The sequence below is a fragment of the Nelumbo lutea genome, chromosome 2 (assembly GCF_056320005.1).
Source record: "Nelumbo lutea isolate HS-2025 chromosome 2, American lotus-T2T, whole genome shotgun sequence".
Lineage (NCBI taxonomy): Eukaryota > Viridiplantae > Streptophyta > Magnoliopsida > Proteales > Nelumbonaceae > Nelumbo > Nelumbo lutea.
This window is the reverse complement of record NC_142685.1, coordinates 30,582,653-30,597,980: the sequence shown is the minus strand read 5'-3', so window position 1 is coordinate 30,597,980 and position 15,328 is coordinate 30,582,653. Positions and strand designations below refer to the sequence as shown.

The window sequence follows — 15,328 nt, the reverse complement described above, 5'->3', positions numbered from 1 at the left end:
AGAGAAACACACCAAGGACACTTGCTGGATTTTGTATCCCCACCTGAAACCAGTAGTTGTTAAGAAAGAAAAAGAAGCCAAATAAGGAGCAAGGGACCTATGGGCATGTAGCTAGTTCTAACATGGTTGACGGTGGACATAAGATTGCTACTTCTTGTGCTTCTCCTCATATGGGACAGACCACTAATGTCTCCAATAGCTTTCCAGAGCTCACATCTGAAGAGGTAGACATCCTCAATTGAGCTATGGCTTGACTAAAACAGTCCTTTGTTGCTTCCTCATCTTTTACCAAGACATGTACTGCATCAGCCCTTAGTGTTATCCAGTCCTGAGCTTCCAACTCATCGGTTATTGACTCTAGGGCTTCTGAACACATGACTAATGACTCCTCTCTTTTCTCATCACATCATCTTGCTTTTGGACAAGATAAATGAAAGTTGTTGATGGTACTTTCTCTGTTATTCACAGGAAAGGGGACATCCAACTTGGAAAGGACTTGTCTCTCAAGTCTACCTTACATGTTCCAAATTTTACTACCACCTTACTTTCAGTTTCTAAAATGACAAAGACTTTGGACTGTGTTGTAACCTTTTTCCCTTTTCACTGTACTTTTCAGGATCGACAGATGAAGCAAATGATTGGGAGTGGTTGTGAAGCTGGAGGTCTCTACTTTCTCAATAAAAACATTAGTTCAGCTCTTGAAGCATCAACTACTTATGGCAGTGACTGCAAGCAGTCTAGTACTACTATTTATCCTTGCCATGCCAAATTGGGTCATCTGTCTTTCCCTTTGTTGAAAGTTTTGTTAACAAATCTTTTTGAAAAAGTGTCTCTTGAAGGTCTTTTCTGTGATGTTTGTCAATTGTTCAAGCATTGTAAAGCAGCCTATCCAAATTCTAGTAGTGAAGTAAAAGATCTTTTGATTTGGTTCATTTTGATGTGTGGGGTCCTTCACCCATTACTTCTATGGATGGCTATCGTTATTTTATTAGTTTTGTTGATCACTTCACAAAATATACTTAGATTTACTTGATGAAAGAGCGAGAGGAAGTGCCTTAGATCACTATGATTGTTTGCAAGATAACTGAAACTCAATTTGGCAAGAAAGTTAAACAATTTTGGTCAGATCATGTTGTTGAATATTTTAAGGATTCCCTAAATGTGTTCTTTGAAGATGAAGGGATGTTACATTAGTCCCTATCTTCCTATACTCCGCAACAGAATGGAGTTGTTGGGAGAAAGAACCGACACCTAATGGAAACCACTCAGGCTCTATTGTTTCATAGCAAGGTTCCTATGAGATATTTGTCTCATGCAGTGCTCACAGCTTCATACTTGATTAACAAAATGCCATCCAAGGTGTTAGGTATGAGAACCCCCTTCTCTGTTCTCTGTCCAGATCATCGACCTTTGTTTTCTTTGCCTCCAAAGGTTTTTGGTTGTGTTTGTTTTATACATGTGAAAGACCCCAAAAGCACCAAGTTGGACCCTAAAGCTATCTAAGGGGTGTTCTTGGGTTATTCACCCACACAGAAAGGTGTTTTGATCCTGATTTTGGAAGGAAGCTTATCACCAAAGATGTCAATGCTTGTGAGTCACAATCCTTTTTATTGAGTCCTCTCGGAATTCTCTTCAGGGGGAGACTAGTGGGGTGGAAGCGACTTCCTTTGAGGGCAATCCCTTTGTCTCTGCTCCTATGGTTTCTTCATTTCTTCCAATTGTTTCCTCTATTCCTTCTTTCTCAAATGCTTCTCCTCCCATTGAAAATACTACTCCTAGTTCTAGTTGATGAGAACCTAGTTGGGAGTGCTCCCAACACTGTGGTCAGTACTCATAGCCTTGATGATGAGAGAGAGCTAATTCCTTATCATAGAAAGAGAAAGAGGGATATGCCAGCTGAACGCCACAACCAATTGGATGCCACTAATGCCGACCAAGGTACTCTTCTAATTCTACTAGTTCTGATTTTGATCTTCTTATTGCTTTGAGGAAACCTATTCGGTCATGCAATCTTCATCCTAATGATAGATTTTTGTGTTACTCCCATTTGTTTCCTGCCTATTACTCGTGTCTACTCTGTCTTCTATCACACCTCCTTCCAGATACTCCGAGGTTGTTTGTAATCCCAAGTGGATGGAATCTATGGATGAGGAAATGAGAGAAGGTAGATACATGAGAGCTAGTGGATCTACCACATGAGAAGAGCGCTATGGGGTGCAAATTGATCTATACTATCAAACACAAGACTAATAGAACTATTGAGAGGTATAAGGCTAGAATATTTGCAAAAGGCTTCACCCAAAAGGAGGGTGTGGACTATAAAGAGACCTTTGCTCCAGTTGCAAATCTTAATACCATTCAAGTGTTACTTTATTTGGTTGCAAATTTCTCTTGGGAACTATAATAGTTGGATGTCAAGAATGCCTTCTTGAATGGGGATTTGCAGGAGTAAGTTTACATGGACCCACCTCCAAGGTATGACATTGGAGGAAAGGTGTGCAAACTAAAGAAGGCATTATATGGTCTTAAACAAACCCCAAGTGCATGGTTTGAGAGATTGTGCAAAGAAATGGTGGTAGTTGGATACCACAAAGTAGTGTTGACCACTCATTATTTTACGAAAGAAATAGAGAAAAGCTAACTGCAATGATAGTGTATGTTGGTCATATCGTGGTTACGGGAAATACCCAAGTGAAATTTAGAAGTTGAAACCCTTCCAAGCCTTAGAATTTGAGATTAAAGATCTAGGGACCCAAAGGTATTTCCTAGGTATTGAAGTTGCTAGGTCCAATGAGGGAATTTATATATGTCAAAGAAAATATGCTTTGGACTTGTTGAAGGAGACAAGGAAGCTAGGGACAAGGTTTGTTGATACTCCCATTGAGCAAAACCATTATCTACAAGAGGTTGATGGAGAGTTATATCCTTGTAGAGGAAGATACCAAAGACTTGTTGGTAAGCTTCTCTACTTGTCTCTCACCAGACTTAACATTGCTTATTCAATTCATTTGGTTAGTCAATTCATACGTGCCCCTTACTTCACACATATGAAGGCACTAGATAGAATCCTAAGATACCTCAAGACCTGCCCTGAAAAAGGGGCTATTTTTTTTAAAACATGATAAAATTGATGTGGAGGCCTATATTGATGCTGACCGGGCTGGTTCCCTTGGAGATAAAAGATCCACATTAGGATATTTCACCTTTATAGATGGGAATCTAGCCACTTGGAGGAGCAAGAAAGAAACTATAGTGGCTAGCTAAAATGTTGAAGTTGAGTATAGGGCCATGGCTCACGGTGTTAAACTACTTTGGCTCAAAATTCTCTTAGGTGAATTGGGGATATGTATCAGTAGACCCTTGAAGTTATATTGTGACAATCAAGCTACAATCAACATTGCAAATAATCCTAATCAGCATGATAGAACAAAACATATTGAAATTGACTGTCTATTAAGTGGCTTTAGCAGTTCAAACCAGAACAACAACAACAACAACAACAACAACAACAACAAATCAATCGAACTTGGTAGCCTTAAACCCTACCATTCGACCATAATATGGATTAGGGGTTTAATTAAGTACAATGACTAAACTAACCCCACTTAAGTATGGGACAAGAAGTCTAATTAGGACTATCACATAAGCATATAACTTAAACTGACTGAAAAAGACTAATCTACCCCTCATTCAACTAACTCTAGCACTCCCCCTCAAGCTGGAGAATATATGTCATATAGTCTCAGCTTGTTACATATATAGTTCATTCTCCTGAGTTTAAACCTTTTGTAAACAAATATACCCACTGATCACCTGAGCCCACATGTTCTGTGCTTATCTCTCCAGTAAGGACTTTCTCCCTCACAAAGTGGAAATCAATCTCTATGTGTTTTTTCTCTCATGGAAAACAAGATTAGATGATATGTGAATTGCAGCTTGATTATCACAGTACAATCTCATAGGTCTGTCCATTGTGAATCCAATTTCTTGTAGGAAGTTTCTCAGCCATACTAATTTACATGTAGTGTGTGCCATGGCTTTGTATTCGGCTTCAGCATTACTCCTTGCCACAACAGTCTACTTCTTGCTCTTCCATGTCACTAGATTGCCTCCAAGGAATGTGTAGTAACCTGTAGTAGATCTTCTATTCGACACTGAGCCTGCCCAATCTGCATCTGTATACCCAACTACCTCAAGTCTTCCTCCTGGTTTGTACAATAACCCACGGCCTGGAGCTCCCTTCAGGTACCTTACAATTCTAAGAACTGCACCCCAGTGAGGTATCCAAGGATTCTGCATAAATTGGCTCACCACGCTGACTGCACAGGAGATGTTTGGTCTTGTGATAGTCAGATAGTTCAGCTTCCCCACCAACCGTTTGTATCTTCCAGGATCATCAAATATTTCACTTGTATCACTACTCAACTTAACATTTGGTTCCATGGGAGTTTCGGCTGGTTCCGCACCTAGCAGTCTTGTTTCATCCAGCAGATCAAGGACATATCTTCTTTGGCACAGATTTACACCTTGTTTTGATCTGGCAACTTCTATACCCAAGAAGTACTTCAACTTCTCAAGGTCTTTTGTTTGAAAATGTTCTTGTAGGAAGACCTTTAATTTATCAATCCCCAATTTATCATTGCTAGTTATGACAATGTCATCCACATAGACTACTAATAAAATCTTTCCGACTTCTAAATCATAGATGAACATTGAATGATCAACCTGACATTGTTTCATTCCAAAATTTTTCATGACTTCACTTCAATCTACACACCTTACCATCCTCCCCCTGAGCAACAAATCCAAGTGGTTGCTCCATATATACCTCCTCCATGAGGTAACCATGAAGGAAGGCATTTTTAATGTCAAGTTGAAACAAGGGCCAATCATAATAACTGCCAGAGAAATTAAGACACGGACTGAGCTAATCTTTGCCACTAGAGAGAAGGTCTCCATATAGTCCACCCCATATAGCTGAGAATAACCTTTAACAACAAGTCGGGCCTTCAAACACTCCACACTACCATTCGGCAAGTATTTAACAGTATACACCCATTTACAACCCACAACATGCTTACTTGGAGGAAGAGTAGTGAGTTCCCACATGTGACTATGCTGAAGAGCAGAGAGCTCCTCCTCCATTGCTTTACACCACCCAGGTGAAGTAAGGGCCTCCTAGACATCCTTAGGTATAGAGATAGATGAGAAGAGGGAAACAAACTGGTGATGTGAAGCAAAAAAGTGAGAGACTAAAACAAAATTAGAAATGGGATGTAGGGTACAACTACATTTACCTTTTCGTAAAACAATGGAAAGATCAAGCTCGGAAGATTCTGGGATAGGAGCAACAATAGGATCCACAGACAAGGTAGAAGTCGGAGGAGGTGCCGGTATCTGTTGACGAGTATACACTTGCCAGATCGGTGGTCGTTCAGTAGAAATCTACACTGGATAAGGTGACGGTTCAGCCCCAACTGGAACACCCGGTACGGGATCACGGACTAGAAGAGGGAGAGGAAGCAAAGGTAGAGATAACGAAACTTCAAGTCCCAAGAAGAACGGAACGGACTCGAAAAACGTGACATTAGGACAGACATAGAACTTTCGAGTAATAGGATTATAACACTTATACCCTTTCTGGGTCCGAGAGTAGCCAAGAAAGATACACTTAATAGAGCGTGCGTCTAGCTTGTCTAACCCCGGACTCAGATTGTGAACAAAGCACACATAGCCAAAGACCCGGGGAGTTAATGGAAAGGGAGACAAGGTGGGGAACAAAATAGAAAAGGGAGACCAACCATGAAGGATGAAGGAGGGCATCCGATTAATAAGGAAACAAGCAATAAGCACAACGTCACTCCAAAAACGTTTAGGAGCACTCATATGATGAAGAATAGACCGAGCAATTTCAAGGAGATGACAGTTCTTTCGTTCAGCCACCCCATTTTGCCAAGGGGTGGATGCACATGAAGTTTGACGAATGATGCCATGTTGTTCTAAATATTGTTGAAAAGAAGTGAGGAAGTACTCATGACCATTAGCTGAACGAAGAACTTTGATTGGAACACTAAATTGCATACATATTTCAACATGGAATTTTTGAAAAATGGAAAATAATTCACTCATTTCTTTCATTAAATAAATCCATGTCATCCTTGAACAATCACCAATAAAAGTGACAAAATACCTGTAACCATTATAAGACTCTATTTTAATCGAACCCCAAACATCTGAATGAACTAAAGCAAAAGAACTCAACATACGACTATCAACTCTAGGACTGAAGGAAACCCGATGGTGTTTCCCATATTGGCACGGCTCACACAATAAAGACAACAAATGACTCAAAGACAGAACCAGTATCTTGAGTGCCTTGAGGGACGGATGTCCCATCCAACAATGCCATTGTAGAGGAGTGAGAGAAGTCTGAAGTACAACTGATGACCCACCACCGTTAAGATAATACAATCCACCAACTTCATGCCCTCCACCAATCTTCTTTCCAGTCTTGAGATCCTGAAAAACACAAAACGAAGGGAAAAATGTAATAGAGCAATTAAGGGCCTTAGTTAATTTACTAACTAACATAAGATTGAATGGAAGTTTAGGTGCATATAGAACAGATGATAAAGAAAGAGAAGTCATGTCAACATTAAAACACCACAGATGAGAGAAGATGAACCGTTGGCAAGGGTAACAATTTGAGATGTGGAAGTTTCAAAGAAAAAAGAGAACACACCTGGAGTCCCAATCATGGAGTTTCAGAGGCTCCAAAGTCAATAATCTAGGGAGAGGGTTTGGATGCCAAACAAACAATACCTAAGTGAGCAAGGGTGGCAGTAGTATGTTGTGAAGCAGCTTAAAGGAACCTCTCATACTCATCGCGTGGTACACTCATCATCTCCTTCCCAAAAACAGATATAGATGTGAAAGGTGTGAGATTTGGTTGTTGGTTATCACTGACATCAACCCCACCAGCTATTACATGATTTGCCCATGTAGAAAGTGGGCCATGGAGTTCATAACAAAAATTCACCGAGTGTCCTTCCCTACCACAGTGGGTACACTTCCTAGCAGAGTTACCTTTTCCTTTACCATGGCCTCCCCCTGAGTCATGACCACCACCACGGCCAAATATGGAACCACCACGACCTCCTCAAGATCCATGTTCGCCCCCTCTATTACCACGTCCACCTCCTCTGGTTGCCACAAATCCAATCTGTCAGACGGTGTGGTACTCTCTGTAGAACCCAAGGAGATCCTACGAAGCCTTGAAAATACTTCCTCAAGTGTAGGAAGAATAAAGCCTCCCAAAATTTGGGCTCTAACTGATTCGTACTCAGATTTCAGCCCCACTAAGAACCTAGTGACATCCAGTTGCTCCCTTTGTTCTTACTAAACCTTAACATCCAGAGTTAGGGGACGATAGACATTTAGTTCATTTCTGAAGTTTTTCATACTGGCATAGTACTCTTCTAGGGTTTTATTCCCTTGCTACAAATCAAAATACTCCTGATAGAGTTGATATACCCTCGTAGTATTAGTATCTAAGAACATAAAGTTGGCACTTGTTTTGGGTTCCATACTATTCCATAACCATGTCATGATTTGGGCATCTTTCTGTTCCCAGTCATCAAACCCTAAAGAGTTAGCTAATGGTTTATCTTCCTTTACATGCTTCACTTTCCTCTTTGCCTTGAGAAAAACTTCCACTGACTTGGCCATTTTTTTTATCAATAACTGTGAAATGTATTAATTAATGTTAAGAAGAATTGCAAAGCAAGGAGGCTAAACAATCTTAGCTCCCTAGAACAATCAATGAGCAGCAAATACAATTACAATAAAGCCCAAAGTAAAGAGCTCCTATTAACCCCTTGCCTAGCTAAACTATCTGCCAGTAAGTTTGCACTTCTCTTTACCCATTTGTACTGAATTTCAACATCCTTAGTTAGCCACTTAAATTTTCCTTTTTCATTGTTGTACTTCCATATCCTTGAGTTATCCTCTTTTAACTAGTTCACCACAACTTTAGAGTCTCCTTCACTGACTTGGCCCATGGCACATAGTTCTCACCATTAAGTTTAATTGAAGTCATCTGCACACCCAAATAGTTAGAGGGAATCACCACACTAGGTTTCTGATCACTACAACCATCTCCAGTTGCTGCCATGATGCCCTCCCAATGCTACTTCTAATGCTGAATCCCCAGTCACCAACCGAGTACTACTGTTAGGAGTTTGATGTTCCAGACACTACAGTAGTCTCCAAACACAAATGATAGGTTCACAACCAGTTACAATCAATCACCACTATGTAAACTGCCATTTAGATAAAGAACAAAAGGTAAACTAGCATTCAGACAGCACCAACAAGGCAGAAAATTGTGTAGGCAATTCGGTCATTCCTTCCAGCCCAAAAAAAAACACAAACTTTTGTTCTTGTTCACACCACTACTGATTTCACAGAACCATAAATCACAATGACATTAATTCAGCAACTCACTAACCACATATAAGCCCTCTTGAAGCTGCTCAATAAAGGGTGAGCATCACAAGCACTGCAGTAACCTGTCAGTCGATTCAGGTCACTTGTGACCAACAAAGTTTTCAAAACAATCTATAGACCCACACAAAAGGGTCAAACATACCCTTACACCATTCGGTCACTGTAAACACAGCCTGTTCTTGGACTTTTTATCCAAGAACCAAGGCTACAAACAACCTAGTTCTTTAGGTTTTGATCAGTCTGAGCAGATTTTTGAAGGCTTTCAACCCAGAAATACCAACAGCACAAAAAAAAAGGTAACCAACCTCAATGGAGAGCTTCAGTCGACCATCCACTTACCTCTATAGTTATTTTCTTGAAAAACAATCAAGTTCTGAGCAGAGGAAGAAGGACCGAAGTGTTCTCAGACCTAGGTCAAGTCTGTGTTCTCCATTTTCAGTCCAGAAAGAAGAAAAAGGAAGTCACAATCAAAGAGGAGCAGATTTAGAGAGCAACGTCATGTTCTGATACCATGTTTGTTCAGTGGCTTCAGCAGTTCAAACTAGAAGAAGAACAACAACAAATCAGTCGAAATTGGTAGCCTAAACCCTACCATTCGACCATAATATGGATTAGGGGTTTAATTAAGTATAATGACTAGAATGCCCCCACTTAAGTATGGGACAGGAATTCTAATTAGAATTGCCACATAGCATATAACTTAAACTGACTGAAAAAGACTAATCTACCCCTCATTTGGCTAACTCTAACATTGACAAACACTTTGTGAGGGAAAAGATTGCTTCTGGAGATTTGTGTGCGTTTACCAAGGAACTCACTAGGTCGAGATTTTAAGAGCTTCTATGCAAGTTGGGCATGAAAGATATCAATGCTCAGCTTTTTTTTTGGGGGGGGGGGGAAGTGTTGTGGGTCTTAACCATATGGGCTTGGGCCTGTTATTGTCTATTATGTACTTGTTTTATATGGGTGTAATAGGCCTGGGCTTGTGTTGGTCTTTTATGTCATGTTCTTACGTAGTTCTGCTACCACCTAAGCAGGGGCATACTTGTCCATGCATGTATTATTGTACAACCCTCATTTATATATCAATAAGGGGCTGGAAAAGTATATTGCCACCCATTCTTTCTTTCAAACTCTTCTTCTCTTCTCTAAACTAGGGTTTGAATCTTCAAAACTCATACTGCAAGTCAAATTGGTGTGAACAACTTAATTTTTGAGGGAGATTCTAAGGTGGTGGTAGAGTAGCTATTGGATCTGGATTCTGCTACTTGGAAATACAGGGACCTTCCAAAGAAAGTTAAGTGGTTAACAAGAAACATGACAACTAGAATACAGTGGGTGAGCACAATGTTTTAAAAAACAACCCGAAAACGAAACAGTTTTTCCTTTCGGGTCATGGGTCAGCGGTTCAACTATCTTGAATAAATGTAAATAATAAATAAATAAAATCACAAAGGATTTATCTCTAGTAATTCTTATAATATACATCACAAGAAAAAAAGTACAATTCAACAGTTTAAAGAATTGATCATACTATCTTGAATAAATAACTCTTTAAATTAGTTAAAAATTTGTAAAATGAACAATGGATTTTATCATATTTCAAGTCTTGGGATATTTCACCTTACTTTTTTATCTTTTGTCAGTTGTCATCTTAGTATTTTATCAGAGAGAGGAAGTGACTGAGTTTATCAGTGTATGGATGGAAATTCGTTTTTAACTTGTGAACTGTTGCCCGGGTTGAACTATTTGATGATTCGAATGGCCAGATCAACAGTTTATTGACTTTTCAATGGTTTTTCTTATAACTCTGCCTCCGGGTTAGGAGGTAAATGGAACTGGACTAGTGACTGGTTTTCGGGTTGAACGGTTCAACCGTCCAGGTCAACAGCAGTTTAAAAACAGTGGGTGAGCAGGTCAGTTAATGCATTGGCTGATTTCTTAGCCAAACGAAGGGCTTCTAGGGACTTTCTTTATTGGGGCTGAGTTGTGATTTCTAATTTTTGAGTTGTTTTGGCACAAGGGTGTGGCTGCATCTTGCACCCCCCCCCCCTAGGGAAGCTTGTAACAGTTTCAATCTTTTGCTAATAAAACTTCTTTCATTTATCGAAAAAAAAAAAAAAAACTTCATGCATTCTAACCAACCAATAGATTAGATGTCCTCCTGAAACAATTGAAAGAATATGTACAATCATGCAAACCATTTACACCATCCACATGTAAGATATGAAGCATACTCGTTTTCCATGTTTAGTTTACTTCTGGTGTCACTTCCACTCACTAGCCCATACTCAGCCTGTAGATAAAAGTTAGCAGTAAGGCAAAATATGATAGCATCCTAAGCGTAAAAGAGAAATTATTACCATTCAACAAGAAACTACAGTAAGGCAAAATATCTTCATGCTATTCCTTTTTCTTTTCTTTTAAAAGTATAATTGGTAATCTCTATATTCTAATAAAAACTTTAAATAACCAACTTAGCCCCATAGTTTTAACTAATATATATTGACATCTACTGACTAATAATTTTACAATAAATTTCTCTATATTTTTAGATATCAGAATGTATCTTATACAAGAAAATATCTATAGTATAAATTAACACTTATATGATAAATGAAACATTTTTAGCTTCATTATAGCATCTGAAATATTAATTATAAATAGAATCAATGGAAAAGGCCATGTTTTTACATTTTTTTAAACTATCAGAATCATAGAAGAATAAAGAAGTTGAAGTGTGGCAGGCATTTTTCTATTGTCCACCCTCACCTCACCATAATCCCACACTCCATCCTTCATTACTATATTTCTTTTGGGCAAATTAGCATAGGTTTTTTCCTTCTTTTTTATATTTTGGTTATCAATTCTAACAATTTAGGGTTTTTATTGTCAATGAACATTGGCAAGTTGAGAGTTACTTTTCCCTATTGTATCTTCCACTATGAAAGGAGGGCATTTCTCTTTTGATGATGAATTGGAATTCATTGATGAAAGAGTCCTAGTATTTTTTATAATGTTAGCATTATAGATGAATAATTACAAGTTATAAAAGAACAATGTAACATCCATGCAAAAATTTATAAAATATAATCTTCTCCATTGTCAGAAAGAAAGAAAGTTCTAAACCAAAATTTGCAATTTACCAATCAAAAAGGAAAAACAAAATTTTAGTATTACTTATAACTGAAATTCTCTTCTCACCGTTGTTATTAGTTATTAGACAGCAAACTGTACTCCGAAGTCTCAACACAGATTTTGTACGGAAAACATAAACAACAAAGTTTATGCTGCAATTATAAATGATACAGATACAACCTTACAAAACAAGAGAACCATGATAATTTTCAGAAAAGTAACATTTTGTTTCATATATATTATTTTAGAAAAACTCTCATACTTGCTGCTTTGCCTGATCAAATGCTTCTATCCACTTCCGAGCTTCTCCAGCTGTAGCACAAGCAATCTTGCAAAGAAATAAAATATCCATTAAAAAGAACCCATTTCAAGAAGATAATTACAGCAATTTCATATTTGTGAGGTGGAAGAAAACATAATTCACTTGAATAATAAAATTCCATGCATCGTATTTGTAATATGGCATTAGAATACGTTTCAGGTCAGGAGGATAGATGGAACTTTTTCAGCCAACGGTTGAACATATAATGAGTATATGAGAGGTAAGGGATTCAGAAAGGTTTATGGGATCGCTTTCAAAAGAGAGTTTGTCAAGAAGCAGGGTGTTTTTAAGGCTGTGTTTGTTTGCAATACAAATCTGAAACCGGATACAAATTCCACACCCAGTTCAGTTTTGCATCTATTTGTTTGTGACATGATTTGCACTCTTACCTGATGCAAAATTTGTACTTTTTGTCCCATTTGCATCCATTAACAGTGCATATTTTGCATCTGAAAAAAACTGATGCAAATTTTGCACCACTTCCCTCTATCTTAATTCTTTCTCATATAAAGTGGGGAGTGGGGACCACATCAATCCTACTAGGGGTGATCATGGGCTGAGCCAGGGCCAGACTTAGCACATGTGCTAAGGGCTTAAGTATGAGGCCCAGGTGTTGCCCTTGGGCATATGATTAAATGTTGTTTAGATTCCAGATTTTGAAAATTATAAGTGTGTGTGTGTGTATAAACAATAAAATGATTAAAAGACATAAAATATCTGGGAGAATTTAAATTTTTTCTATTGTAGATTTCTAAATGTCTATCCCTGAAGAAGATCAGAGTCTCCCATCATCTTCTTTTTTCCAAGGAAGAAGACCTTGTTGCAGTCTGTTCAGACATTTTGCTGTACAAAAGTGAGTTAAAAGAGAAACTGGTCCTGGTATGGTTATTCCCATGGAAGACCACCCTTTGCCAACATAGAAGTACCCCAGTTTGCTATACATTTGCAACTCAAAAATCTGGACGTTTGATTGGGAACCAGCCTGATTAAAGTGAGACCGGGAGATGTTACCCACATGTCCCTGTATTTAACTCAATCTGAACCTTAAAAGGTAAGAAAGAATCTTTCTAGAGACTTCAGCCACTAATTTCATCTTCAACAGGGCTTCTGAATACAAAATAAACTCATTGAACCTTCCAGGTAGCAACTTCCATAAGGTTTTAATTCTAGAACTTAAGGCAAATTACAGAACAGTCTCTCACTTCTTCCCAAAAGGTAAAAGTATATAGCAAATGACCTCATACATTGATGTTTTATGTGTTGCAGTTTATAGTACAAGTTGCAACAAAGAGAAACAAATAAAATACAAAGAATGGTTACTTACTTCTCCTTTTTTTGTCTCGTCCAGCCGATTGTAAAATCGTAGCACATATACATCCTAGGGAATTTTGAAAAGAATATATATATATTTCCTTGTTAGCCCCATGAGAAACCAAGTTCCAAAGAGCAAATATGGAAAAACTAAACAATTAGATCCATTTGTGTGTGTGTGAGAGAGAGAGAGAGAGTGGAAGAAGCTGAAGCAATTTTTTTTCTTTCAAACAATAGTAAAACATATCTTACTGAATACAAGATCTATATAGCACATAAATCCAGCACATACAAATAGAACATTGCAAGGAAGATATACTATGTTAAAGAAGGCATTCAGAAGGAAGAATAGAAGTCATACCCCACGATTGACCTTCTTACGCCCTAGCTCCTCTACCATAAGAGTGTGCCCAACCACACCCTTCCTGATAGGCTTCTGTAATAAAAAAAAAAAAAAGATATTTTAATTTAAGTAAGAAAAGCTGCATACATACATGTATATACAAACATATAACATCTCTTCTAAAATAGAAAGACATGCAAGTTGTAGGTGTCTCTATGCAGTATGCACAATTATGAATGCATGCATGTAAAGTGGGTATATGCATGCACCTGTGTAAGTAAGTACTTGCGAATGCATATACATATCCATGTAATTATGTGTATACAGTCCAAACATTTATCCGATAACTAGAGAAACATGATATTGTGCAGACAAAATTCACTCTGAGCAAAGGTAAAATAAAATAATACGAACAACGCAAAAGGAAAATAAAAAAGGAATAATCATTTGGCAGTTTAGAAAGAAGGATAATGGTCAAATGTTCATGTGAAAACTATATGTATTATCATCACATTCAACAGAGTTAACAATACTCAAATAGACAAGTAGCAGGGCTAGGAGAGAAAGAACTAGAGATTAATATATTTGAAGCAATTCTTGGTATTGTACAAAATGGGAACAAGGAAAGTTTTCTAGGATGTTTTGACATGAAATACTGACCACCAAGGTTCAAAATTTCGATACGTATCGGGCCATATTGTCCGATACGTATCGTATTGGTGGCCTCCCAATACGCCCCTGCAGTGAGTGTTTAGGGGTCTGGCCTGGTTCAGGGGGTAGATGGGCCTTAAACCAATCCCTCTGAACCAGTTTGAAAAAAATAAATAAAACTAAAAAAAATAAAAGCGAGCCTCAACACAGGCCGATACGCCAGTTGGGGCATATTGGCCTGTATCGATATTTTGAACCTTGCTGACCACTAAAATGCACTACATGATATGGTACAATTTGAAGGTTCAAAAAGAGAACGAATCTAAACAAGACTCTTCACAAGAATGTATTGTACTTTCCCTTTTTCTGGGGTGTGCTTTTCTCATAATAATAAACTTTCTTTTTTATTTGTCTTCAAAAAAAGAATGTATTGTACTTGTATCATATATGGTTCCCCTGCAGGCCCTTTTTTGAAATTTGGGTTTCCATAGGTATATATTCAAGTCATTTAGAAAAGAAGGCTAAATGGCCAAGGAATCTTAAAATGTGGCAAATTGGTTTGGGGCCCAAACTTCTCCACAAGTTCCTCTCACTGTCCTCTATTAGTGGGGCAAATTTCAGCACAAAAAACCATGCTTTTTTCATGCATGCATGTCTCAAAGAAGCACTGGAGTTTCTCTTTGTACTGGAGAGATATAAAGAGAACTACTCTCTGTCTTTGCTAATGGTGGTTTCAATACTCATGGTGGTCCAATGTTCCACTATGTAACCCATCCAGATGCAGCAATAAGACTACAACGACAGAAGTAAGATGCATTACTTCAGTTTCTCCTACAGAGGCCTTCACATAGTGATAGAGGAAACCCATGGATCCAGATAAGGAAAAAGGGAAAGAAACCATGAAAGAAGAAACCAAGTCTCATCAAATTCTTATACCAATTGCAATTACATATTGTTGGGTTATTTGAATTTTGTCAATTTGATTCTTTTAAGAGTTATTTTCTAATTTGTTAATATCCTAACAAAAGGGTCAATCATTAGAGTATCAAAATAGC

General features: G+C 38.1%; 1 protein-coding gene across 2 annotated transcripts in view; it reads right to left on the bottom strand.

The window, feature by feature from the left end:
* The window catches only part of LOC148869576 (ENHANCED DISEASE RESISTANCE protein (DUF1336)), a 143,073-nt gene that overhangs the window by 123,023 nt on the left and 4,722 nt on the right, over positions 1–15,328 (bottom strand). For both annotated transcript variants that reach the window (XR_016107843.1, XM_088972529.1), the window contains exons 2-5: positions 13,641–13,715; positions 13,293–13,346; positions 11,909–11,974; positions 10,746–10,804 (exon numbers count right to left, since the gene is read on the bottom strand). Coding sequence is in view for 1 of the 2 variants with exons in the window: in XM_088972529.1 (XP_088828655.1) it covers positions 10,746–10,804; positions 11,909–11,974; positions 13,293–13,346; positions 13,641–13,715 (254 nt within the window). In the remaining variant the exon portion in view is untranslated. The remainder of the gene's footprint in view (positions 1–10,745; positions 10,805–11,908; positions 11,975–13,292; positions 13,347–13,640; positions 13,716–15,328) is intronic.